The sequence below is a fragment of the Taeniopygia guttata genome, chromosome 1 (assembly GCF_048771995.1).
Source record: "Taeniopygia guttata chromosome 1, bTaeGut7.mat, whole genome shotgun sequence".
NCBI classification, from domain to species: domain Eukaryota; kingdom Metazoa; phylum Chordata; class Aves; order Passeriformes; family Estrildidae; genus Taeniopygia; species Taeniopygia guttata.
The window spans coordinates 29,145,277-29,171,892 of record NC_133024.1 but is presented as its reverse complement, the minus strand read 5'-3'; the positions used below and the strand labels follow the sequence as shown (position 1 = coordinate 29,171,892).

The following is a 26,616-nucleotide window of genomic DNA, read 5'->3' as shown; positions in this document are numbered from 1 at the left end:
TCAGCTGCTCATTATCTCACCTGTTAAGGGACTGAACTTTGTTGCAAACTCAGAAAGGTGGAGACAAAATCTTATGAAAATAATAGGCTCCATGCTTTTTTACCTTTAAGTATTTCTCTGCTGTGCCTTTACCAGTAAAGGCACAAGCCTTCATTTTTCACAATCAGGATGGAGCTCTGGAAGGCCTGTGAATCAGTCTTGCTAAACTCAATTTTTGCATGGATGTAAACAATTACAAAATCTATCTACAAAATATCTTGTGCTCTTCTCTGAAGAATTCTGTGCTTTTTACAAACTGAGGCTGGAAAAAATGTGTCATTAAAGCCTGCTCACTAGCATGGAAATCCTTTTTTAACATTGGCACAAGGACACAATGTGATTTGGCCCATGATGTCACCAATATCAACAAGATATTTTCTACAAATCCCAGTCTTCTTGACACCAAAACATTACTCACTAAAACAACCCTATGCTGGCAGAGGATGAACCATGATAAGATATCTTTATCTGGAAACTCTGTTTTGAGTGATTACTGTTACTCTTTACTTAAGCATAAGTGTTTCTTCACCCTATCTCTATTATTAATGCCAACTAAAATCTATTTCTTCAATGGGGCCAAAATTTCATGGTCAATACCTTGAACTTTTAGTATTAAATTTGAGAAAGGAGTGGAATGCATTTAGCTATATCTTCAGCTGAGCTAAGGTAATGTTCTGCAGAGCTGAAGTTGTAGAAGGTGGCTCAAAGCCATATTTCTGCTCCCCCACTCTTGAATTGGCTAGAAACCAAAAAAAGCCCCTATGACTATGTTAGAACTACCTTGTACTGGTATCTTGTACTAGTCTAACAGCATGGGCAACCCAGTTCTCGTAGGAGCATCGTAAAGGATCAAAATGTGTTGGAGGTGGAACATTCCCTGCTTTAACTCAGAGCTGCCTCTATAGCCCTTGGGAATTTGGCTAGACCCTCAGTAAAGCCCTGACATCCTGGGTCAGATTTCTGACTGCCTTGTCAGCTGTGCAAAACCTTTGGATCATGAGCCAGTGGTCTAGTCTCTGTAGCTCACCTACACCACTTGCACACAGCCACAACTTTTCCTGTTCAAAGTGATGTGACACAGGCATGTGGCCACTCAGTAAGGTTGAAATTCATGTTACAAACTGCCTCCTCAGCTGGCTCTGTGACACCAGACCACACCTCTCGTGACTTCTGTTAGTCCAAGATGTACAGCATACAGCAGTGCCATTTCTCTCTTGGGTAAACATCACCCACTCATGAATTTTCATTCATATATACTGTTCTAAGCAATTTAATAACACCAAATAAGAAATTTCTACAAGACCTCTCACTAATGAACCATAGAATCCAATATAATGAATGGAAAATCTTAGTGAGAATTAATTCTATCTGCAAGAACACCCAGTATAATAACCAGGAGCAGAACTTTGGTTTACTGAATAAATTCAGTCCAATTTTCTCTACTACACACGCTCCTGCTCTGCTTCTGTTAATTTCTGCTTCGGTAGTTTATTAAGAAGAAATTCCTCTTCCTACTCATAAATCACAAATAGAAGCTCATGTTTTCCACAGATTCTATAATATATTTTTACCCCCTCAGTAGTTTTATGACTGGATTTCATGCAGATAGAACACTTTAACCTCCCCACTTCTGACAACAGAACAGTCAGTTACCTTTGCTGATCCAGATCACATAATCCTGAATCTGTTTTATTCATCTGTTTAGGGAAGTACATCTATTAGGCATGTTACCCCAAATCTAACCAAAGCCCAAGGTTTGCATAATAAGTCATTCTGGGAGGACTCCGTTATGCTACCATAAATAAATTAACTGATCTCTCTATTCTTAGTAATGAGACAGGAATATTTTCTTTCTACAGACTGTGAAGTCTTCAGCACAAGAATTGCTTTTTATGAAGTTACTGAGCATTTAGATTGTACAAAACCAGATCAGTTTCAAGTTCTAGGATTGTTTCAGTCAGACTCTAGCCTGTGACAGGTAGGTATCTTTTGGATGTGCACATAAACCCTGGAACTTTGTGCTGCTGCAGCACTTCGTGGTTATTGCACCTTCTCAGTACTTAAAGGGGGCCTACAAGAAAGATGGGGACAAAGTTTGTAGCAGGACCTGTTGTGGCAGGACAAGGCATGATGTTTTTAAACTAAAAGAGGGTCAATTTAGACTAGACTTATATATAAACAAGACATAAGGAAGAAATTTTTTACAATAAGGATGGTGAAACACTGGCACAGGTTGCCCAGAGAGGTGATTAACACCGTATCCATGAAAACATTCAGTGTCAGGTTGGATGGGGCTCTGAGCAACCTGGTCAAGTTGAAGATGTCCTGCCCATGGCAAGGTGGGGGGAGTAGATGACCTTAAATTTTCCTTCCAGCTCAAATTATTCTATGATTTTATGGTTGTTCCCCTTCACCTGGTACAGACTCACAAGTCAGGCACACTTCTTGTGAAATCACACTTCTTTCTTTTTGCAGAACCTTTGCACGTATTTTCTACAAAAGACAGTTTCTCTTTTACTTTGTTTTGTCAGAGTGTCTTTAATTATTCGCAGAGAACACAATTCTGCATCTGTTATTGTGCAAACAGTCTTGTTTTATTTAGACAAGCCTCCTTTTGTGACTAAAGATACAGAAGTTCATTCTTGTATCTTGAGGAGAGATTCTCAAGAAGGAAAGATTCTTTTGTTCCAGTGGAACATCTCTAAATATTCATGTGATGGCCATGGGCAATAAATATTTTCTGCATCTTTTTTCCTTGTGTGCTGCACACACGGATCTGAAACCATTCTGGCAAGTTTCCTATTAGTGGGACCTCATGGCATTTAGTGAGGGTCTAAATAGAAAAATCTTAGGAGTTTTTTTGCCCCCTTGAGTTTTGTTTTTATACAAAACACTGTGTATTCTCAGGGTACTATAAACACATCCAACAAACCATTGGTCCTACATAAACTCTAGCAGACAGACTGATACCAGGCTGTTATCAGAGAAATAAATTGCAAAACCATTCTGATAGTTCTGATATTCTGATCCAAGGCCCAACAGCACCTGTGGCAATACTTGGACTCACTTGACCATGCTTTGTATCAAGATATAAGGCTGTGGGGAAACCAGTGATGTAAATGTCTGTACAGCTGGAACCATAAAATCAGAGCACACTCTAATTTTCCTGGTAACACAAGTTGTCTTCCTTGACTGGAAAGCAATGCTAGTGAGCAATTGCTTTTCTATTCTGTATCTTTGCTTGAGGAAACAGTGAGTGCTGTCTTCCTATAGCTTTGTTTTTTCCTTGTCTGTGCCTGTTCTCATCATTTCTTTAAGCTCAAGAGATAGCATGGGCAACAGAGGGTAGTCAAGGGAATAAAAAGCTGTTTTTCATGTAGTGTCCATGTTCCTTGACTTAATGTATTGTTTTAAACTGCCCTACAACTGAAGGAGTATACTTGCCATATTTGACCAAAACTTTGATAAATGCTCTTAGTTGTGGTAGATTAAAAAAAAAAACAAAAAAAAAACAAAAACAAAACAACCCTGAAACATGAAAAATATACTGTGAAGCTGTAACACAAGTAAATTGGGTCAAATCAATCTACGCAAGAACCAGAAAGTCTTTGGAATAATTTGGTAATAGAGCATCCTGTCTAGTTGTTAAATGTTTTAATTCTTCATCTCTCATTACTGCTGATTTTGTTTATAACATGCCTCTATGACTGTGACATCAAAATTGTTTAGAATTTTATTATCAAATAATGAGTATTACTAGTACCCCATTTCTTTCAAATGAAGCAAATTTATACCAATTCCTAATTTTCTCTGACACTGTAGTAAGTCAAAAAGGGAGATATTTTTTCCTGTATTCCTTCTGTCACACCTATTTGTTAACTTCATGAGAAAGTTAGAGAAACACAGGTTTGAAGGTCACAATGGTATCATATGGCTTTGCTAAATATAGATGATTGACGAGTAAAAGAGCTTCACAGGTCTTGGCATATTTGGCTTGGTGCACTTCTACCTCTGCACATATGCAGACAGACAACTTCTCTCAAACCATATCAGAAATAAGTAATATTAATAAAATAGAAAATATCTAGGCAGGGGTTACAAATGTATCCCTTCTGATTTTCTGAAGGTAGAAGTGGAGCAGGATATGCCTAATCTGCAATATTTTCACTCTCATTTCACAAGTCTGTCACTGATGGATACTCTGAGGAGATGAAGCACAGCATGTTAATATTCTCCTAACCTGTATGCAACATTGGAATGAATCTGTTTTTGTTAAAAAAGACCTTCTCCATAAAATAACATTGCAGTGTGTGCTGCATTGCACAAGCAAGAAAACATGATTAAACAATAAAAATGTGCTAAGAGTGAATGAAATAGAAGATGAGTCTTTGAAGAGATCTTTTCACCTATTTTCCCTGTCTAAAAACAATTTCCGTAGACAAAAACGGCTTTGAAAGGAACTGTCTGTGCTTGTACATTTTTTGTTGCAATCCTGTCCTGGGATCCTGGGACCTATAATGCAATATGTGCTGTCAGGACTACAACAGTTTACAGATGTGCAGCCAGACTTCTTTCTATTTATAGATGCCTCTTCTGCAAGCAGTACTCTATGGGGTTGTAGCACAGTAGCAGGCATGTTCTTTGATTTAGTGCTTACATCACATTCATTTAAGAAAATTTGGCTCTTCACCTGGCATGGCAAAGGAGGCATATTTATGAAGGTCAAGCAGAGAGAACACTATTGTGAAGAGAAATGTGGATGGAATTCATGAGCGAGCAGGACACCTACCGGGAGGACTAACTGAAAGAAGGAGACATTGGGCAGAGATGTGGAAATAATAAAGAATGTAATAGTCATGTGTTCACAGTAGGCTTTGCTCTTTATTCCCTCTGCAGGGTAACTGGGGAGAAGGTTCAGTGCTGCCCCTGCAAGGGCAAAGCTGTAAAGTTGTTTGGGGCACATGTCCATGGGGTCTGTACACGTCTGTGCTGCATCTTGCTTAAGCATGTGTTAAGTGTTCAGTCAGAGTGCTAGGCACAGCCTATAAATAGAAACAGCGAGTTTGGCACACGCTCGCACTTTCGCCTGTCTCCTTCTCACATGCTCGCAGAGATGCTGGGACTGCATCCTGCATCCTTCTGCTTTTCCAGACCCGAGACTTCGCACACTGCTGTATCCCCTGAGAAGTCTCAGTGAGGTCAAGACAGCCCCAGACAAGTAAACAGGGGTTGCTCAACCCCAATGTTGAGGAAGCAGAAGGTAACGGGTGGGGGAGCGGCGGTGGGGGGTGGATTTCTTGCAGAAAACCTGAGACCTCGCAGGCTACCCTCCCGGCCTGAAGGCAGTGCAAAGCTATTTTCGGCACTGCCCAGGCCAGCCGGACAACCCCCACCTCGGGCAGCTCCGCTCTGGTAATATCCAGGATGCTGCAGAGACACGGATGCTCCTAAAGTGGCCCCGAACGATCCCAGCCAAGGCTGCCGGCGGAAAGCACGGGGAGCTGGCCAAGGTGCTGCCGCAAGGGACGGTCCGTCCCTTTCGGCGCGTCCAACACCCGAATTGCCGCCGCCCGGCCCCGCTGCCCCCAGCCCCGCCGCCCCGCGGGGGCTCCGCTCCGCACGGCCGCGCAACTTCCCGGGAAGCGGCCGCGGAGCAGCCCCGAGCGCCTGGAGGGCTCGGCGCGGGCAAACTTCTCTGCCCACGGGGAACGGGGGGATCCGGGGGGAGGGAAGCGGGGGGAGAGGGGGGGCGAATGCAGGAAACCAGAGCAGCACGGCAGGCAGGAGCTGGCCGGAGGGACCGGGAAAGTTGTTCTGCACTTCCCGCTGCTTCTGCTGAGGGATCAGAGCTCGGCTCTGGGGGAGCGCGGCGCCGGCTCCGGCTCGCATCCTTACTCACCTCGGTGCTGTCGGCAGCGTTCTCCGCCATTTTCCTCCTTAGGAGCAGGCAGCGGGAGGAGTGTTTCATTCCCATAAGAGCTAGCCAAGGGGTTGGGGCTTCGGGGCTGGTGTTTTGGTTTGTGTTTTCAAAGATCTCCAAACACTGGTGTGCGCCAAAGGACAGGGAGAAAAAAAAAAATATGGAAAACAGCAATAAATCAGTCAGCTTTGTCCTTTCTTCGTCGTCCACAGGAATGTTTGTCTCCTCTTAGCATCGGGAGCTCCTCAGGCACTTTCAAGTCCTCCTCTTTCTCCCCTCTCCTCCACCTCCAGCGAGTTCTTGGGGTGGGCAGAGAGAGGCGGCACACACTCTTCAGGTTAAACTAAAAGGCTGTCGGGCTATGAGTCCTCCCCTTCAGAGAAAGCAGTCAGGCTAAACAGGAGAGAAGCACCAGCTAAACTGAACTTGGGCGTGCAGTGACCAGCTGGGCATCTTTGTGTCCTGTGGCTACTCTTCCAGAGGCAGAGGGAGCCAGAGACAAAGCAACAGGACAAGGAAATCATAGCCCTTTATTTTCCTTCTTTGGGCTTCTTTCTTTCTCTCTATGTCCCAGGACACTTCCTTTAAAGACGGTCACAGAATTTGCCACCCTCTTTCTATGAATGTCTTCTGAAATAGAAATCCCTTCTCCTCCTCCTTCTCCCTCCCTCCTCCCCCCCTCTCCCCTTCCCTTCCTTCTCCCTTTCCCTCTCCCTACCCCTTCTGCTCTTGGGCAGAGCTTGGTGCCCCTCACTGGGAATTGCATTCACGTGTCTTTCGTAGGGAAAAAAATACATAATTTCAAGCTCCCCCCACCCGTCGCCTACACCCTCTCACACACGAGCACGCATTCACACGTACGCACACACACGTTGTCTCCCTCTCACACAGACATGCACAATTTTTTTTTTTCTCTTCCCCATCCCTCCTCTTCTTTTGAATCAGCAACACTTTTCTTTGCAAGGACTCTCGGCAAGGCTCTTAGAGAGCAACCGAAGAAGTCTGCTCCAGCTTCTTTCCTCCGAGTTAAGTAGCAAACCTGCTTTCTTAATATATCTTCGTGTGTGTGTTCTCCCAGCTCCTGTTTTACTTGAAGTTTTTCAGGAGGATCCACGCTCCGTCAGAGAGCCGTGAACTGTAGGGATATAGTCCCGATCCGGCTGCAGCTACTGCTGAAAAGGGGGGAGGAGGAGCTGGGGGGAGGAGAGGGGAAGAGGCGGAGGGAGAGGTCTTGCTGGGGAGGGGAGGGAAGAGGCTAAAGGTGATTTGAACTTGTTTTTAGCCTTTTCCTAATGACATCTTCCTCTGTAGGAGTGCATCGCCACCTTCCCCACACGTTTATTTTGCTTTCACTCCTCCGGGCACTTTCTAGTTCTGAGTTGTCAGCTGGGAGGATTGGGTTTACCTCACTCGTGTTGCTGTGGGTAAGGGCGGGAGAGGGGGCGTATTACATAATTAATCCTTCCAACTTCACTTTCCGCAGCTCCATCTCCAGCCCACTGTTCTCACGTTTCTGTTTTGTTTTTATACGGAGGAGGTGAGAAAATAATGCTGCTGTGTGGGTGTGTGTTGCTCGAAGGATTTCAAGGACCAGAACAGGATTGCTGCTCTCTGAACAGTTTGAAACTATTTCCTCTGGGGGTGCCAATGGAGACCTGAAGAAGAGGTTTGAAAGATTACTTTTGATGCATATTTTAAGGACATGGCCAGCCCAGATGCTTCATCAGTAACAAATTTTGATAGATTTGGGGTTTCGAATTTTTGTCTCTTGCAGACTATTTTAATACCTTTCAATTAGAGTTTATCCTCAGCTGACCTCTGGAATACTGACATACCATGAAGTACTGCCAAAAACCAGGAGGTCCCTGGGCACACAGGAGGCAGAAATATTCCTGGGGGTGGGGGACTGGAAATAGAGTATATTAATTAGAGAGTAGAGATCAAAATTATTCTCCTGCCCCATGGGGATGTGGAGCTGGGGCCAAGAAAATTAAATAGGCAAATTTCTTCTTTTTCTTGAATGACCCTCACAAATTATTGCTCAGAAACAGATCGGTAGGTATACATTAAATTTCAGGAATTTGTAATAAATCAGAGAGTAATAAGTAAGAAACCTAAGGAAGCAGAAGGTGTGTGGTATGCTGAAATGTCAAGTGGCAATGAGGATATGCCATGTAGGGCACAATGGTACCATATGAAGTAGTTTCAGAATATGAGAATATGTTTTAGACATACGTTCCAAAACTGGACCTCTGTGTGACACTTTGCAGGGCCATTTGATCATTCAGTTTTTCACAAGCTTCCTTTCATCTCACATTCATTTTGACACCTCAAGTTCTTTCATTAGCTCCACATCACTGCTAATTTTTTCAGTAATCTTCCACACCTCCTGTGTTTGTATAGTAGAATTTAATTTCACACCTTCCAGGCATGAGACTTAAGTAATGACAGAGGTGGAAGCAGGTCATCTCCTCTTTTCTTTGTGACATTCATAGAGCTTTTGAAGGTCCTAAAACCCTTCAAACACAAAAACATCTATAGTCATTGCCAAGTATTCCACAACTACTCTCATAATCTTGGGCTATGGGCATCTTTCTCACCAAGTACTTAGATTTCTAAGTGAAGGGGTAAGGGTAAAAAAATAATCTTCAGATAAAAATTTAAATGTCTCTGCAATCTTAGTCACAATGTTTTTCTCTGCTATGGCATGAATATCTGGCGGTTAGTGAGTGCATGAAGTTTAGTCAGCATGCATTTGGACTAACCTGCATAGTTTGAGTGTGTTTTTCCTATTTTCAGGTGATACACACAGCTAAACTTATCCTAATTAAACATTTTAAAATAAACCAGTGTTCTATATAGAGAAAAAGAATTTGATTTTGAAAAACTACTCCAGAACATATTTTCCAGTTTTCTCTGACAGCTGGGTTTGTATTTCTGGTACAGCTCAATCACTCCTTAGTCAGCTAAATGAGGCATCAGATTTTCAAAAGCACTCGGCAACTAGCAAAGTTGGCAGGCAGAGATTTAATATAGCCTCCTCTCCTCTGCTTCAGATACTGCATGACTTACCCTGGCACCTATTCTTGTCCTCCTCCACCTCTTTGTCAACACAGATGATACCTGACTGCTCATCCTTGAACATGGTGCTGATGTTTTACAGATACTGGGAAAGCCTTCCAGTCTCTTAGTTTCCAGCATAAGGATGAATGATTTGGTCCTGAGCTCCTTTGGAAATCTGCCAGATGGTTGGTGTCTTCACTCCATTTATGTTCTATATGTGATTGAGGAAACTGCTTTGAAAACATACACACAGATTTCTCTAATCTGCTTTATTCCAAAGGGAAAATGACTGGTCTACAAAGACACTTGGCCAGTCCTTCAGCTTGAATATGAGGCTCAGTGCAAGTTCCTGTTCATACTGAAATTCACAGCAACACCGAACTTGAGAAATGTGAGCTTTCATACTATTTATGAGACAAATTATACTCCCCACATGTGAATACAAATCCTGCTGACATCACCCATTACCCAAGGGTGATAACTGTTTATTGGAACTATCATGGGAATGTATTTCTGGACCCGTGTTTTGTTAGATCTTGAGAAAAAGAAAACTGTCATGAAGAAAATGTCATGGTAGTAGAAGTGCATTTGCAGCAAAGCCAGGAAGTGTCAAAAGCATCTTCTGAGTTTAAATATATCATGTGTTAGTACATGTGAAGGTCACCAAGTATTAGGAATTGAATAGAGTGGTGCTGAAAAGAAAGTGGAAAGGGAAGCATTTGTTACTTCAGAATTCCAATTATAGCAGCTGTGGTTCAGGCTGCTGTGCTACTTGCTGAGTGTGGCAATAAGTGTGCTGGCCCTCGGAAGACTCAGACTTATTGCCAGCTTTGTCATTAGCTTGGATGAAACCCAGATGTCTGCATTTGAGGTGGGGTAATCCTGTGCACCGGTGCAGACTGAGAAATTGCAGAGCAGCCCTGCTGGAAAGCATCTGGGGGTTATGGGGTGGAGGTGCAGGAGGTTGGGTATGACTCACACACTCTCACTGCATGAGAGGAGAGCTGTATAATTCATCTACCTCAGATGGAAAACAGCCAGTGGGGTGAGGGAAGCATGACTCTGTCTCTGCTTGTAACTGCTGAGACTACATCACTGATCCTGTGTCCAGAGCTGGGTCCTCTGGTTCAGGAAGGAGGCTGGTACACTGCAGATGGCTCAGTCAAAGACTGCTACAATGGTCTCTTAGGAGCTATGCTCTGAGGAAAACTGGGTTTGTTGGGCAGCCAGGAATTTCTTATGACTACCTTTAAGTATTGTAGCTAAGATGACCCCAACTCCACTTGGTACAGTCAGATCATTTGAAAATGGGCAACAACTGCATGTTGTTGCTTTGGAAGTTCAGACTAAGTGTTAGCCAATTCTTGCACTATAAATCCACGTCCTGTTTGGATGGCAAAATATTGTATTCCCTATTGGATTGGCAAAAATCTATTCGTATTCCAATATCCCCATCAAATTTTGTAATCTAATCAATTTTGTTTGTTATGTGATTTGTTATTGGAAGGATCCTCCTGTAGCATCACTTTGCATTGTTTTTTATTGCTCAAGAAGTCACAGTGACTTCCTTTGTCTCAAAAGATACCATTGGCAGTCTTTCCAGTCTCTTCATGCACTTTTATCCCTACTGTGTCTCTCATAGTTGCCAGTACTTCAAATATTACTCTTATTCCTGAAACTTGCCCATATTAATTCTGGAGAATTTGAAGTGAATTCTAATTCACACTGCAGATTTAAAGATCTCGTTTCATTTATGCTGTTCCTTCCTTGTCCTTTGGTTTTCCTCATTAACTTCTGTCCCCCCGCCCCCACAAGCTATCATCTTTTTATCCTTCTTCATGAACACTAAATATTCCAGTGTTTTCCTGGGAATCATTGCTGTTTTCAACCATTGATGTTAGGTTTCAGTGAGGAAGGGTCTGTCAGAATCTAAGGTGATCTGAGATACCCACTGCTGCAAGCCAAGAATATGTGTCCAGGGCTCAGATCTTTCAATGTTAATTTATAGGCACCTTCTCACAAACAAACCCTTAACCATACTCACAGATAATGGAACACCTCAGAACTATTTTTGCAAGTTATTTTAATTATTTTTTCTAAGACTGTAGATATCATTTAAAAACAGAAGCTCTATCTTGCAGTTGCAAGCATAAAAACTTAATCCAAACTGAACCAAAATGTTCCTTCCATTTTTTTTTTCCACGGAGAGTGTCAAACAGAATAAGTTGTAACTGGGTCAGTTGGAAGAAAGTTGTATTCTGACAATTCTGTAAAGGTCACCAAAGTGTGTCTGCACTCCTTTGTGGATTGGAGGAGCTAAGCAGATTTTTGAGAATTGTGATTACTGCAATGGCATGGTATGTTTTTTATACTCTAACCTTGTTCAGTTCCCACCTAACTTTTTGAGCATTTAGAAATCATGTACTCAGAACAGACAGTAAAATACTTCTGAAGTTTGATGTCAAAGTTATCTTAAAGTTATGAGCTGCCTAAAAATTTTTGTTAGGCAAAACTTTTCCCCTGGTAAGAAAAACATGTGTATATTGGGGTGAGTTCACTGAAGGAGCCGCAACAATTACTAAGTAACTGACGAACTCTCTGGTGTGAAGGTAGGCTTACAGTGCCTGATGTGGGAGGGGGTAAAAAAGATGAAGCCGGACTCTTCTTAGTGGTACTCAGCAAAAGGAGAAGAGGAAATGAGCATAAATTGAAATTAAGGACTTGGAAACATTAAAAACTAATACTTTTTTTTTACTGTGAAGGCATTCAAAGATATTTTGTAGTTTCCTTCCTTAGATGTGTCAAAAACCTGCCTACAAATGGCCCCAACTGTTGCTGACAGTCCTTTAAGTGACTGCTGGACTAGATGATTACCTGATGTCTTTTCTAACTTCAGTGATCATCTAATTGTGTGATTGTGGAACAGCCAGGAAAATCACTTAGATGGCTTTGCCAGACCTGGCAAGTGGGCATCTGTCTTTTTGTTTTCTCTTCTGTATTATTCCTGAAGCCTTGGAAAGAAATGATTATATGTATATAATCTCATACCATGGTGATTTGATATGTGCAGCCAATACTTTCACAGCAAAAATATGCTGAGAGAAGTGACAGACTGTTGCTTGTATTCTATTCTAGAGTTCTCACAGGAGAGAGGTGTGTAATATTGTTTGAAGAGCTAAATCTCATGAGCCATCTCCCATGAGCTACCAATGGGTGCAGAATATTGTACCCAGGCACAGAGCTCATCAGAAAGAAAGTGAAGTAATACTCTCAGAGTCATAAACTCACTGAAAAGAAATGCAAATCACTAGAGTCCATCCTATCTTGTCACTTCTCTTGTGTGATAGCTTTAAGAAACTTTCTTTTCTGAGAAAAACTCTGCCTTCTGCCTTATACTGTTTGCTGGAATTTGAGACGGAATTTCTACACTTAAAGTCCCATTTCTTTTTCATCTGCTCTGCCTTTCTCTCCTGATGGATTAAAGCATGATTAACAAGTCTGAGATGAAGAGCAAATACATAAAAATGTCACTATTCATTCAAACAAGAGGTTTTATTGCTTTCTAAATATAAAATCTTAGTTGTTTCTTTGCTTCTTAGGGTAGAGTCCGTGCCTAAACGTTTGAATTGCTATGTCACATGAGGTTAGAGAAATGTAACTAGACCACAGATGAAGCTGCAATAATTGAAATTACACCTCTCTTTTATTTCTTTGCCTGATAGGAGGCATTCTGTCATCTTGGTTTCTGTTGCTTTCTGTTTTTCAGTAAATGGATGAGGCATTTATTTGCCTCCTTCAGTGATACACATAACACTTTGGGAACATTTCTGTAAAGCATTTTAACTGGAAGATCTATGAAAATAACTGAGATGGCTCTATCAGGTCTGGCAAATAGCTGTCTGTTCTTGCTTTCCCTTCCATAACTGTCTTGTACAGTAAGGCATTCTGCTACGTTCCTCACGTTTCCCTGCTGTGAACAATTTTCTTCATGTTCAGCTGTCACTGTTGACAAGCAACCAGCGGTAACTATGATAGTGGGCTGGCATTTTTTTCTCCCCAGTTTGGTATTTTCCTTCCTCTTCCAATAAGGAAAATTGCCAAATCCTGCTGCCTCCCACTAAAATGTGAAAAATAAGTGTGATCAGTGCTGTGTATTTCATGAGCTGTGAACAATGTAGCTATTTTTCCAGAATTGTCTATAACAGCAAAAGTGAGGTCATATCTCTTCAGAATGTTGCTTGATGATGTTCCCCAATAAATTAAATATAATCAGGCTTTGGCCAGGTTATCGCATGGAGTCAGCATTCTGAGGTGCCTAAGTTGATGATTTTTCTGGCTGCAAACAGAGCTCAGCCTCTTGGATTATTGATCTGGTAGTAGACCTTGGCATCTGATGTGGCTGTGGACTTTGGCAGAGTTGGGAGACTCTGCTAATTCATCTGTGATCTCTGCCAGGGATAAGATCAACTTATTTATACTAAACTCTCCATAATACAGGCATAATTGTGTGACCTAGGTGTTAATGGTCTTCCTTTTCTCTATTTCTTCTAACTACATAAAATAGAAGGGGTATGATAAAAGAGCCAACATTGATAATAACATGAACTTTATATGTGGTGTGTTTGCAGTTTCTTTCAGGAGAAAAACAGTTCATAAGTAGTATTTAATGGTTTTGCTTGTGGTGTTCAGAAACCTGCTTGATATAATAAAACGCCTCTGCAAATACAGATGTGTCGGGAAAAATTTATCAAGCCAGAGAAATCAGTTTAGCAGAGTTCACAGTCTGGGTGAAAGCTTGCTTCTGAGCACATTCCTAGTACTTTTAAAGGCAAGGCAAAGGAAAGAGTTCTCTTCCTTAAGGAAAGTGTTTCTTACACCAGTTATTTTTGTTGCAGATGTGGCCTAGAGAAACCCATCAATCTTCAAATCCCATTGTTCCAGGTATTGCCCTTCACATCCTGTTTTGGTAGTTTGCCATAAAATAGATGACAGCAAATCATTATTTCCCTGATTCTTGCTTTACAGTTTTGCCACAGAGCTCAAGTGAATTACATGAAACATATAACAAATTCCAGGAGGGCTGGGCTAGAGCCAGTTTTCAGGTCTATTTCAGTAGCTGACAGGATCTTTCTGTCCGTAAACCTAAGAAATGGCATTCTGGAAAAAAATTGAAATTAAATTCAAGCTGCTCGATCAAAACAGTACATAATTAAAAGCTGAGGGTTTAGAAAAAAGAAATAATGCAGAATTAGAACTCTTCTTGTGACAAAGCTAGTTTGTGTGATCCATTCCTTTTCGTTGGAACACTACCTTCTTCAGTATGGAAACAAAAATACTGTTATTGTTTTTGGGGGTCTAAAAACTCCATCTTATTAAACCCACCTAGAAAATGGATGAGGCCTTTATATGCCTCATTCAGTGATACACATAACGCTTTGGGAGCACTCCTGGAAAGCATTTTAACTGGAAGATCTATGAAAGTAACTTAGATAGCTCTGTCAGATGGGTTAGATGGGGTTTCTAGATGGGTTTAACAAGAAGGGTACACCACAGAAACTCCAAATGAAAATCTACTAATCTTTACTGCAGTATTGGAGCCTGCAAGAGGTTTGAAAAAATATGTAATTTCTTAATGACAGAAAAAAATATAGGAAAGTTATATTCTCTCACATTCTCTCCCTTGCACCTAATATCTTCTGGAAATACATAAAAATTATGACTTACAGGTAGTAAATCCATGTGTGTGTAGCTTATAAAGAATTACCAGCTTGGTGGGGAGGAAAAGGGAAATTACAGCAATCTAAACCAAAGAAGATTTAAATTTGGAGCAAATGTAAGGCATGTTTTTAAAATGGCATATGAAAGGTCATGTTCATTTTGTAGGAGTATGAGCTCAGTATGAATTTGAGCTGTTCTGTCTTTTGATGCCAGGATAAATAAAAACTGAATACCAACAGCCTTAAGCCACAATGAATCCCATAATGGTTCCTGGAAATTATGGTCAAATAGGAGTATAAACCTTGAATAACATTTTTAATAAGAAGGCATATTTAAATTTCTAATGCCTAAGTTAGAAATACACTCATGGTTAGAAGCATTAGATTTTCATCCTGTCTCTGTCCCAAAATACTAGATGGTTTTATCTTCAAATTTTGTGATCTATTACATTAATATTTAAGTTAATCTATAATATTACCCTGCGTTTTTGGGGTGGGAATGATCAGCTGGCCGTACATGCTTTGTGTTGTACATGTTTAGAGACAACATAAAAGTCTCCCTAAGTGCAAAGTATTATTTAAAGCACTTCTTCTATGTGACACAAGAATGGGAGAGACCACCTGGATTATTACTTCAGGGAGTGGATTTGGACATCATCCAAACAGGTATTACAATAATATTTTGATATAATTGTATCCTATTACAATGATATTTGGAATATCATTACAAACACACATAGACTTCAAATTAAAATTATACAAATAATTTCATGCACTGCAAACCAAAATCCTTCATTATCCAGTACAATTTAAAATTTACAGTAAAAAAGGACAAAAAGCCCTCAAAATGTGGTTTGCAGGAGGAAGAAAATGAAAAAGATTGAAGATATGGTCAATTCCACAACATTGTCAAGTACAGTAGCCTAATCATGGTTACTCCAAGGGATGAGTGTATTTAATATATTTTTATATTAGGTAGTTTAAAATTAATTTTGTCTCTCTCAGTGATTATTTTCCCTCTCTGCTACATTTAGTATCTATTTTATCTTCAGTACAAATATAGTAGTGAAAGACCCAAAACCTCTCATATCTGAGAACACCCTAAAAGAAAAGCAAACAGAATTCCCCCTTTGGAAGGAATTATGGATTTTAAGTTTTAATTGTGACATAAGATTGAACTTTGCATTTGATCTATAATTTGGGACTATTGCAGAGGCCTTTGAAAACTATAACATATAATTGTACTAATCAGGATATTCCAGCATGGCTTGTACTGTGCTCTCAATTCTAGTTATCCAACTTCTGAGCCATCAGGTCCATGCGTACTCATAGAAATTTAAAATACAATTGTTAAAGACTTAGAGTTCTGTATATGAAGTGATTATTATCAGTATAGCAGAAGCACTGACTGTAGCAAAGAACTGCGCTGCTGATGGATGAATTTAGAAAAAAATTTTGTTTTCTCATTTAAGACTGGAACTTCTTACCCTGATCACTCAGTTTTCGAAACATTGCCATGCCAGCAATTCCCAACTGATATATAACATCCAGATATACTCATTTGTGACCAGTTGTAGCTGTGTACCGTGGCCATGCCAATGTGCATACTCAGCACAATCACAAATTCCTTGGGTGGCTGAGGAACTCTGCAGGCTGATCCTGCTGCCTGAGACAACTCATTTGAGAGAATGGACTGACATGACATGAGGGGGCCAACCAAACTCCTAGTTGCCTTCAAAACAAAGTGACAAACCACTGCAGAAGCTCTCCAAGAGAGAATTTCAGCCAGTTCTGGAGGTTTCCTCAGGCAGCTCCTGCTGTTTACAAGCTGATTGATGGCACTATTGCCTCAGAGATGCTCCCAGGTAATTGATGCTGCAGGATTGGCCAAACTGTACATAGATACTTGTAACTTGTTTTTGTAGTTACAGAAATGGTCAAACATAACCCTTGAGACATCTAGACTAGATTTCCACATAAGACTGCCAACTGTATTATAAGAATTCAGCAGAGAAGCAATTCAGGGAGTCTCACAAGACTCAGTTGAAGATGCTTTTACAAAGACACTTGCAACAGAGACGTGCAGAATCACTGTTCAGATACTAGTTCACCAACCTGCTTGAGAGATTTCATTTCCTATGTGAATATTATCTTATGCAGAAAATATTTTTTTTAACAAACAATATATCTTATGATTTTCTGTGCAGCTGTTCTCAGGTACATCACCTCTGATGGAACTTTTAGAGGGAAGAATTTACAGAGGAGGGAATATGGGGCGCTGAAACCCCATGAGAAACTGGGACTTGTCTCAAAAGCTAACTTTCTTATGGAGAGATAAATCCCTACTGAGCTGACATGAATAGAATAATTAGATTGGTGTTGGAGGCCCAGAATTTGACCTTTGATATGCTCCTGTGGTGTTGTTAGGGATGTAACTTTTATTAGTTAAATTGTAGTTAGACAGGTATTTTGAAAACACATGTAAGTGACAAAAATAGCAGAACTTAACTATTCATATTTGCCTGGCAACCTGCTACATTGATCAGCATACAACACCTCAGAGCAGCCCACCAATAATAATGTTAAAAGTCCAGAATTTGCTCATCCACTTCTGTCTGAAGGGGGAGAACTTTACCTTCTGGAATGCCTAACTCTGGATGTACTCCAGGGATACCTGGGACCAAGCTCATGCAGCCAGAACCTACCCTTAACAGCCTACTCCTCCAGAGCACTGACAGTCAGCTGCTGCTCTTGTCAGCAAGGAAATGGGGAATAGAAAAAAACATAGCTCTGCAATGTTGTAGTAATGCATCAATGTTGTAGTTTTATGCATCAGTAACCACTCTTTCACAATAGCAATAAGTTCCCAAAGTCCATCATGTGGATACAATTATTCCTTAATAATTAAAGCATGCTTTGTTCTGTCCCTATCGAAAGTGCAGCAAAATCCCATGCTCCGTGTTCTGGAGAAAACGACAAGTTGGGCTTTTCTGTTTTGTTTTTGCAAAATATGAAGACTTTCTGGAGCAGCTTGGTACTATTTAGGGAAGATCTGTTTTCTGGAAAGGTAAGAAGTTTCTTCCATTGAGACTCCTATTTCAACATCACAAGGATCAATTTGACAGTGACACAAGAAGTTATTAAAGGAACACAGTTTTAATCCCAGATCACAGAACTAGAAATTTACTGAAGCTGGTAGTTATAGAAGTAATTGTTCTCTAATGAGCATTTATGTGTACCAGTGTATGAAATTACTTGGTGAGTTCAAGATGCAGCTCAAGATGGCAATTTTCTCAACAGCAAGATTTGTTGCCCATTGTTGCTTTTTTTTGTTTGCAAACTCACTTGTCTGTGTGGATGCAAGATCGATCCAGATCAAGGCACTGATTAAAATTACAAACCAAATTTTTTTTAGGGAGTGTGACATCGTTCTTTTGGAGGTTTTACTTTTATTCCACTTCATTCACTGAACTAATTCATTGTATAGCTGAAAAAGGAGAGCTGAACTAGCACAATACTGAGGCTGTTGGAGGGCGAGTCCAAGGAGAAAGGGACAGAAATTTTGCCTCTAGTGCTAAAAAACCCCATGATTAAAACACAGCTTCAGTCCTGTGTTTATTGTGGAGGTAGTGATTAATTAATGCATGTATTAGCAATTTTGGTATCACAGACAAATATAGGCCTCTCCAATCTGTGGTCTGACTCCAGTTGCTGTTCTCAGGGTTTCATATCAGTGGAGCTAATGGCCTGCCCCAGGAGAGGGTGTCCATTTCAGAGAAATCATTTGTAGAGAAGGGCCTTTGAAGGATTGCTGGCTCTCCCTGCCAGAGAGGCCAAAGGCTCTATACTCGACAAAGGCTTTCGTGGCCCCATCTCTAATGTCACTGCTGGTCTACACTTATTCTCACAAGCAGCACCTGTTTCACTTACAACTAGTCTTCTATTACTAATTGTAATCACTTATTGAACTGCAACGTGCAATATTTTTAAGTGATAATCAAGAAATGTAATGACCTCCTGGTCAAGATATCAAGATCATGTGGTGATTCCAGCTGCAAGGACACTGAGATACATGCTGGGCATGGAGGCAGCACAGTCTCAAGGAGCATGGAGCACGATGTTGGCCTGTCAGGTGTAGGAGCTGAGGGAGTCTGGGGCACCACACCAGGCGCTGAAGATGAGGCAGTCTCAAAGGGAACTAGCCCACCTGCCAGGCCAAGGGCATGGGGCAGCTTTCCCTAAAACAGACAGAGAGCAGCCTTGAGGGAGGCAGGACTCCTTACTACAGCCAGGAGGTAGGGCAGCCTGCAGAGCCCTGGAGGACAGCGGGGCTCTCTGAGGCAACCCAAGGCAGGGCATCCTGAATGGCAGCAGGACACCCCTCCAGCCTACCAGACCCTGGAAGCAGAACGGCTAGGAGGGGAATGGGACCACAGTGGGACCAGAGCACTATGCTGGCCCAAAATGCTCAGCCTTGAGGGGAGATGGGCACCACAACAAACCAACGGGGTCTCAGAGGCAAGGTCCCCTGAGGGGCAGGAGAGCACCATGCCAAGCTTCCCTGGCAGGAGGCACTCTGAGGAGAGCAGGACATCACGCCAGCCTTCCTTGGTCCCACAGGTGGGAGCCGACCTTAAAGCTGGAGCTGAGTTTGTTCATAATTACATGGAGGGCAGTTTAGGAGGATGACAGAGGAAAACTCTTCTCAGGATAGATGATACAAAAAGGGCCAAGGGGGTGCAAATGGCTTGGGAACGCCCCAAAACATGGGGAAAGCTGTTTTTATCTTAGAGAAAATGAAGACATTCATTGAGTAGGGCGGCACTAGATGTCTCTCAGAGAGCCTGCGTAATCTCCATGTCTGAGCCCTTTCAAGATTCATCTCATGGAGTGCTGGCAACAGTCCCACTCCAATAATGAAATTTGGATGGAGACCTCTGAGGTTCATTCCATTCACTGCTTCTTTGGTTCTATAATTCTTGAATCATTAGCTGCTGTCTAAGTGCTTATTTTTTCCCACTGATTCTTCTTGTTATATAACATTTATTATTAGTAGCTTTGAGCTTAACATTTTCTTACTCTGCATCACAAATTCTTGACAGAAGAATACTTGTCCACTGAGCTTGGTATGGCATGAAAAATCGTATTTGGTAAGCAGTGGTATAGACAAATTTTGTTTATGAAACAGAAATAAACAGAAAAACAAGGGAAAATATTTAAATTTTGAAGCGTGCATGTGACTAAATTTTTAAGTACCTTTGAATATTAGGAAGATCTGAGCTACAAAATAACTACTATTTACACATTTTAACATCAGGGTCTGGTGATACTTAATTTATGTGCCTAAGCTTTCTTCTTGGACTGAGTGCTCTGAATCAAGGCTTAAAAAAAAACAGTTTAAGGGTTATGGACTTTATCTTGTATTACCTTATTACGAATTTAACAGGTTTGTAAGTGAGACACTATTGGGCATCTCACTGACCATGAGACCAATTTAATAAATCACCTTGGTCTTATTGTTCACATACCTTAAATTGAGGAATGTGGATTAAAATAAAAGCACGGACACTGTAATGAGATATCTCTTTCAAACCATTCTGATCATCTAACAAATTATTATAGAATACCATGGAGACTGTCTTTTAAAATATGGCTAATAAAGCAAGATATTCCAATATGATTTAAAATTGTGTTTTATCTATTTTGGTTCCTTTATACAAAATATTTTAAAATGTAGCTTTTTGTTGTAGAAGGTTTCAGTATCAAATGTTTCTAAGTGAAAAGAGTAATCAGCTCCTATGACAGAATAAAAAATCTGCCAATCTCACTGCTTTAAATTTAGGAGTTTTCTTTGCCAGGTTGCAGTTTTTATTCCATATTGACGTCTTAAAACTTGGGATTTGCATTTTCTTAGCTAGACACACTCTGCTGGTAATGTATGTTAAGTAATGTCAGTGTATATTTACCCCAAGAAATAATACCAGATCACTAAAACTGAATTCCCAGAAGTGATGACAAGTCAGTTTGCACCTTAACAAGAGAACATTACATTCCCAAAAGCAATGACAAATTAACTCGGCTCTTCGTGCCATATGCACTGCAAAGTAGAGCTGTGTCATGGCAAATCTTATTATATATATTATCACATTATTTAATTGCATTACTATGATAATTTTCTTGATTCAGTCCAAGCCAGTAGGATACAGTTTTATTTTTAAATTTTAATGCAGGTCAATTTTCACTCACTTCAGACCTGCCTCTTGCGTTTAAGGCCTGCTAGGTATTTTCTGCTTGGTGTCAGCCTCTGCTCCTTTCCTTTCAACAAACTGCCCTTGCTCCATGCAAAAACTCTACCACCTGTGACAGTTCCTGTTCCAAAGGTAAATGAAAGTGAGTAGGCTGATCTTCAACAGATATTGAAGATTAATTACTTCAAAGAATAATAAATGTCATTTTACAGTCAATTTTAAATTAAAAAAGAGACAAATGCAGCAATCCTAGTTAAACATGAAGGGCCTGATTCTCAGATCCATTGAGCTAAAGATCCAAAGAACAGGTCAGACAGGGCTAGAATTTTCAAGGACAGCACTCCTGAGGAAATGCTACCATTGCAGCTAATAAGAGGTAGGGCTATAAAAGCCATAAAAGCCATCCACTAGAGGATGGTGAGAATTCTTACTCTGTTTCAGAATTACCCATTTTAATGCAGTATTTTAAACACTGACCACAGGTTCTGTAAGCCTTTTGCATAATAGGGAAGATGAGGGAATGTCTAGGTATCTTAAAAATTATAAATTAGTATTTCTTTATTATTTTTACTTTTTTGACTTATACACAGTTTACACAGCTTACAAATCCCAGGAAATCTGTTTTATCTATTTATGAAGTGTGATATTATAATCTATGCTAGAGAATGCAGACAAATTGATGGTGTCAGACATAGTAGATCTGTGTCTTGCTGATATGAAAGGGTTTAGTTCTGGGAAGGTTTTTTTCCCTAGGAAACTTCAATGGGAATATGTGTTTGAAGGAAAAAACAGGTCCAAAAATAAACTTAAGGCTTGTTTATTCTTGGAAAAAATGTAGATACTTCTGTCCCTACTCCTTTTTGATGTTGTCTCAGTCAAGCAAGGCGTTTTTATATCCTTCTTCACATATTCTTTCCCCATAAATTAATCCCTCCAAACAGACCCATCATATTTTTTTTCTTTCTTTCTTTTCCTTCATTTTTTTATGGGATTATCTGTCTTTAAGGACATGTCTAGAACTGTCCAGAGGACAATTTTGTCAGCACCAGGGGAAGGGAGACTACTGCTGTGTGTTTTCAAAGTTCAATACCACAGGCCTTTTTCATTGGCACATTCCTTTAAAAAATTTCCTCATCTCTAATTCTTCAATGTAATAGTCTCAAATTTAATAATGTTCAACACTTTTTTTTCCTGAATATTTCCTACCTATCGTGCATCTGCTTTTCTCCCACAAAACAGGTTTTTTGAAACCTTATATTTTTTGAACTTATCATAGTTCTAACCACTGTAATTCCCTTTAAAATCTTCCTTTTTATCAGTATCTTACAGCACCTCATAAAGCAGATCTATTTTTGGATTTGACCAAATCCATTAACCTTTTCATACAAACATAATCAAGGATAATAAAGAATATAATCACAATAATTAAAGGAAAGTCACTGAGACTCCCTTAGTGGTCCTTACCATCTTTCCTTTCACAGTCTCTTAAGTTTCCTTCCCACACTACTACAGCACTTCCTTTTTGTATTTTAATCTCTATTTGAATGGAGATTTGCTTCTTAAATAAGAACAGTGCAGAGGAATCTACCTCAAAAGGAAATCACAGACATTGCCGAGAAAAATTCTAGAGCCTTAAGGGTTCTATGAGCCACTGCTAAAGATTAAGCTTTGGCAACTGGTGCTCATCCAGTGAGCTGGGAAGATATGCATTAAATTTCTCTCAGTGTCTATGCTTTCATGGGAATGAGGTGACATACCAGTGGCTGATCTTCCCAGTCTTTGAAATTTGTAACTTGTAATTCTAACTTTATGATTTCAGCAGGGGAAGTCGAGCCAATACTTCCAGTCTCTGTTAGGTGCTAAGGAGAGCTTTTCCTTCACACAGTTTGGATACCTGTTTTGCAGAGTACTCTAAAGAGTATCTCACTTTAAACACAGGAAAAGCTGTAGTATGGGACAATTTCCAGTCTGCTCCCTTTTTTCTTGTCAGAAATCATCACTGCAGGTGAGTGAGAAAACATGAATTTTAAGGAAATTAATATACAGTTCTGCTCTAGAAATGGCTATTGGAAAATTGCTTTTCCACAGCATATTCTTTCTGAGTATGTCACAGAAAAGAATGGGACTGTGATACTTTTGACACAAATAAAAAGCACGAAGAAGACTATCAGATTCTCAATTCCTAAGACCCTTCAAAGCTCTGTGTCAGAATCATTAGCGCCTTGGGCTATTTTAAACCCAAATAAACTCCAATATAACTTCAGCATTATTGTAAATTTGCATATTTGACTACAGGATGAAATTTGAATTCTTGGTTCTGAAAGAAAAAGCAGATTTACCCAAAAAAGCTGAGTTAGGTCTTAAACTAAGCCAATATGCTAAATAATATCTCAGACAGAGCATTTTTGTTTCTCAATAGTATCGTGGTACTGTGGTCTCTGCGAGGATTGTGAATACAAACATGATTTGTGTATCACTGTCAGCGGGATGACTTACAAGGATAATGATTGAACACAAACTCTCTTTTCCACGTGCAAATTACTATGCTTTTTGAGAGTATGAGTCTCCATCAGATTGTTCCATAAAAGAAAGCAAATGACCCCAAAGGAACAGCAATTTCTTAGCACAGCAAATGAGCAAATGAAATTAGACACACACCCACTTTGACATACTCAAGTGAATCTCAGAAAATTTTCCAAGCACTCTGCTTGTTCCTAATGCAAATATATGTATCTTTGCTTTCAAAAGCACTGTGAGTTCTCTTTAAAGAACAGAAGTGCGATCTGCAGTACTAAACATCCAGCAAATAAATAAACAATAAATTTAACCTATGTGCCATAAAAATCATCAGCTAAAGAAAAGGAGAAGCTGGACAACCAAAATGCAATACTTTCCTTTTTCAAGTTACTGCAAGTGCAGAGTGACACCTGGTTACAACCTAGTTAATAACCTGGGTCTACATAAGCAAGTTCTGCTGTTCCCTTTCTGAAGGAGCTTACGGAGTGAGCCAGCTGCCTTTTGCCCTTGCTGCTAGAAACTTTCCACTCAACCACAGAAGAAGAAGAAAACAACGTCTGTTTTTCAAACTCTCCAGTTCATGGCATGATATTTTAGACCAAAACACTTTTCCTGGCAGAATGTACTAAGTGATGAGATTTTCCGCTGCAGTGGTTCGTAGGAAGGCTCGTGTTCCCTGGCATCTCCCTTCCTCCCAGAACAGACACAAGGAGCACAGTGGCCAAGAGGGAGAGACACAGGCAGCAATCTCTTGAACTGCAAAACAATAGTCAGCAGTTTGTTCTGTTGTAGACCTTAGACTCCCCAGTGACTGGAGTTTCTCAGCTCATGTGACGCCAAGTTCGGTGCATATTCAATTTGTTTTAATAAGTCTGCTCCCAGGATATGCTATCAGATATAAATCTAAGCAGTTTTTTACCTGGACAGTTATTAGGTGCTGTTTGTGACTCCAAACATGCAAGCATTAATTAATGCGAATCAGAGAAATCTATTTTGTTTGTGAAAACAAATTAATCAATTAAAAATCACTGTTCTTGGGAAAATATATTGGGAAGGGCTGTCTTTTTCACAAAAGGAAATTTTGCTTTTGATGATGTGCGCATCCCTGAATATGTAACTCTTTCAGTTGTTAAAGGAAAACAATTTCACAAAAGTGGAAGTCAGAAGCTAAATATTAAGATTCTGTCAGGGGGGAAAAAAGTTGAGATTATATAATCCAAATAATGTTTTGCTTTCAATGTCATGAGAAAATACATTTTCTTTTCAGCTGCAACCAGGCAAATGAAGCATTGATCCTAAAAATTCACCAATGGCAGTGGGGTTGGAATTAGATGGTCTTTGAAGTCCCTTCTAATGCAAACCATTCTATGAACCTGTGATATTTTTTCCAGATTTACTGTTTGAATATGTCCCTAAAAATAAACTCTGAAATGAAATCTTTCTTCATGAGTGTTATGTTCTGCTTATGAAAATTTTAAAATGAGATTAATTTTCTCATAACCTCATAAAAATCCATCAAAGCCAGTGATGATCAGATTTTGTGTAGAATGTTTAAATGACAATGCACTATTCATATGTCTCACTGTTTTCAGTTCAGGTTTCTCCTTTTCCCATCAATCCATGACTTGCCTTTAGCAACTAATTCTGTATCTTCTGGATACAGAAAGAACAGTCGCTTCATTTGGGTTGATTTATCTGTGACTGCTTGATATTTGAGTTATCCAAAATGGAAAAACTGACAGATATTCCAAAACAACAACAACAAAACATCCCCAAAACTAGTTTTCCTTCTGTTGAATCAGGCATGGTGATCCAAAACAATGTATTTCTATTCTGTAACTGTCGCTAATAGTTAGCTTTCTCACTAGAAGGATTCTGTTTCAGTGCAGGAAATTTGATAAGCTACTTTATTTTTGTATAGCCAACATCTTTACTGCAGCCTTACTAAAGAAAAAAATAAATTAAAATCCTTTTGAATTGAACTCCATTTCTTTACAAAAGCCTGCTTAACCTACACAATGAATGAGAAAGCTTTTCATGTACCAAATAGGAAAGTCACCATTTCTAGAGACAATAAAAATGACAAAAGTAAGAATCTGATTTGCGTGCTTCATTAGTCATGTTTTAATGCACAATTGATTTAGCAAATTTACTAAGGCAATTGTCTAGTGAAAGGACTATATTATAAAAATCTAGAAAGAAATCATCTTTATAAAATAAAGTTGATAAACATCACAGAATGAATAATAAGATCATATGAATCAAGCTTTCCTTCTTCCAGACATACTCAAAATGAGTTGTTTGATTTTTCTGGATTTAATTTATTCTACTCTGCAAAATGAGATGAAACAGTCTTCTTTACAGATCTCACTAAAGTGTTCTCAAATTTATTTATTTGAGCCTGTTCATGCTGATGTTGCAATTTTTACATGAAGCAAATTTGACCAGTTGTAGCTGTAGATCAGCAGCACTGTTAGAAAAAAACATGTTAAAATTGGTTGAACCTCTTTAAGAACTGCTTTAAGCTTTCTTTGGGAAGATGGGAAAAGGCTAATAAATTTCCAAGTGCATATTCCTCATAAATCTGAGGAACAGGCACAGTGGAGTTGAGAGTCTGCACAGAAGTAGGGACTAAATTTAAATTTAACTCTTGATTCTTATTTAAGTTTTAAGCAGTAATCAATCTCAGGGTAAAGAAGGATAAAAATCCATTTTCATGTCCTCCGAAATTGCATATTGCTTTATTTACAAAAACATGAATATCTCAGCAGCTAATTTAGCACTCCCTACTCCCTCCTTAAGTCATGTACTCAAGTGCAGCAGGAATCCTTGTGGTGCCAGGACTAGACTTTGAGCAGTCATCAAAAAACCTTGCAAGAAACAGGCTTGGAGAATGAATGGAAGCACCCTGGGACAGCTCTGAGAGGGTAGAAACAAAACACTTTTGCAGGAGGAAGGTAGGAAAGTCTGCACAGTTGCTTCCTTGTTTATTATTGAATGATTTCAGTCTGCAGAGCTGTCAGGCCAATACATGGCACAAATCCTAAATTCACTTTAAACAGCCAGCTGATTTTGATATAAGCATGCTTTTGCTTGACTTGCCAAGAATGAT

At 39.8% G+C, this 26,616-nt stretch overlaps 1 protein-coding gene and 1 long non-coding RNA gene across 5 annotated transcripts in view; one reads left to right on the top strand and one right to left on the bottom strand.

Annotated features, from left to right (window-relative positions):
* The window catches only part of PRMT8 (protein arginine methyltransferase 8), a 57,248-nt gene extending 49,903 nt beyond the window's left edge, over positions 1–7,345 (bottom strand). For 2 of the 4 annotated variants that reach the window (XM_072926186.1, XM_041714801.2), the window contains exons 1-2: positions 6,678–6,693; positions 5,939–6,082 (exon numbers count right to left, since the gene is read on the bottom strand). In XM_072926186.1, the coding sequence (XP_072782287.1) occupies positions 5,939–6,013 (75 nt within the window). In that variant the 5' untranslated portion in view covers positions 6,014–6,082; positions 6,678–6,693. Of the gene's footprint in view, positions 1–5,938; positions 6,353–6,677; positions 6,694–6,998 lie in introns of those variants that run through there. The other 2 variants (XM_002194525.7, XM_072926194.1) reach the window with 2 other exon arrangements.
* On the top strand, positions 5,089–23,139 carry LOC140683601 (uncharacterized). The gene is made up of 3 exons (XR_012054781.1): positions 5,089–5,299; positions 7,497–7,625; positions 9,016–23,139. It is a non-coding gene; the product is annotated as an uncharacterized lncRNA (long non-coding RNA).
* Positions 23,140–26,616: the final 3,477 nt, after the last annotated feature.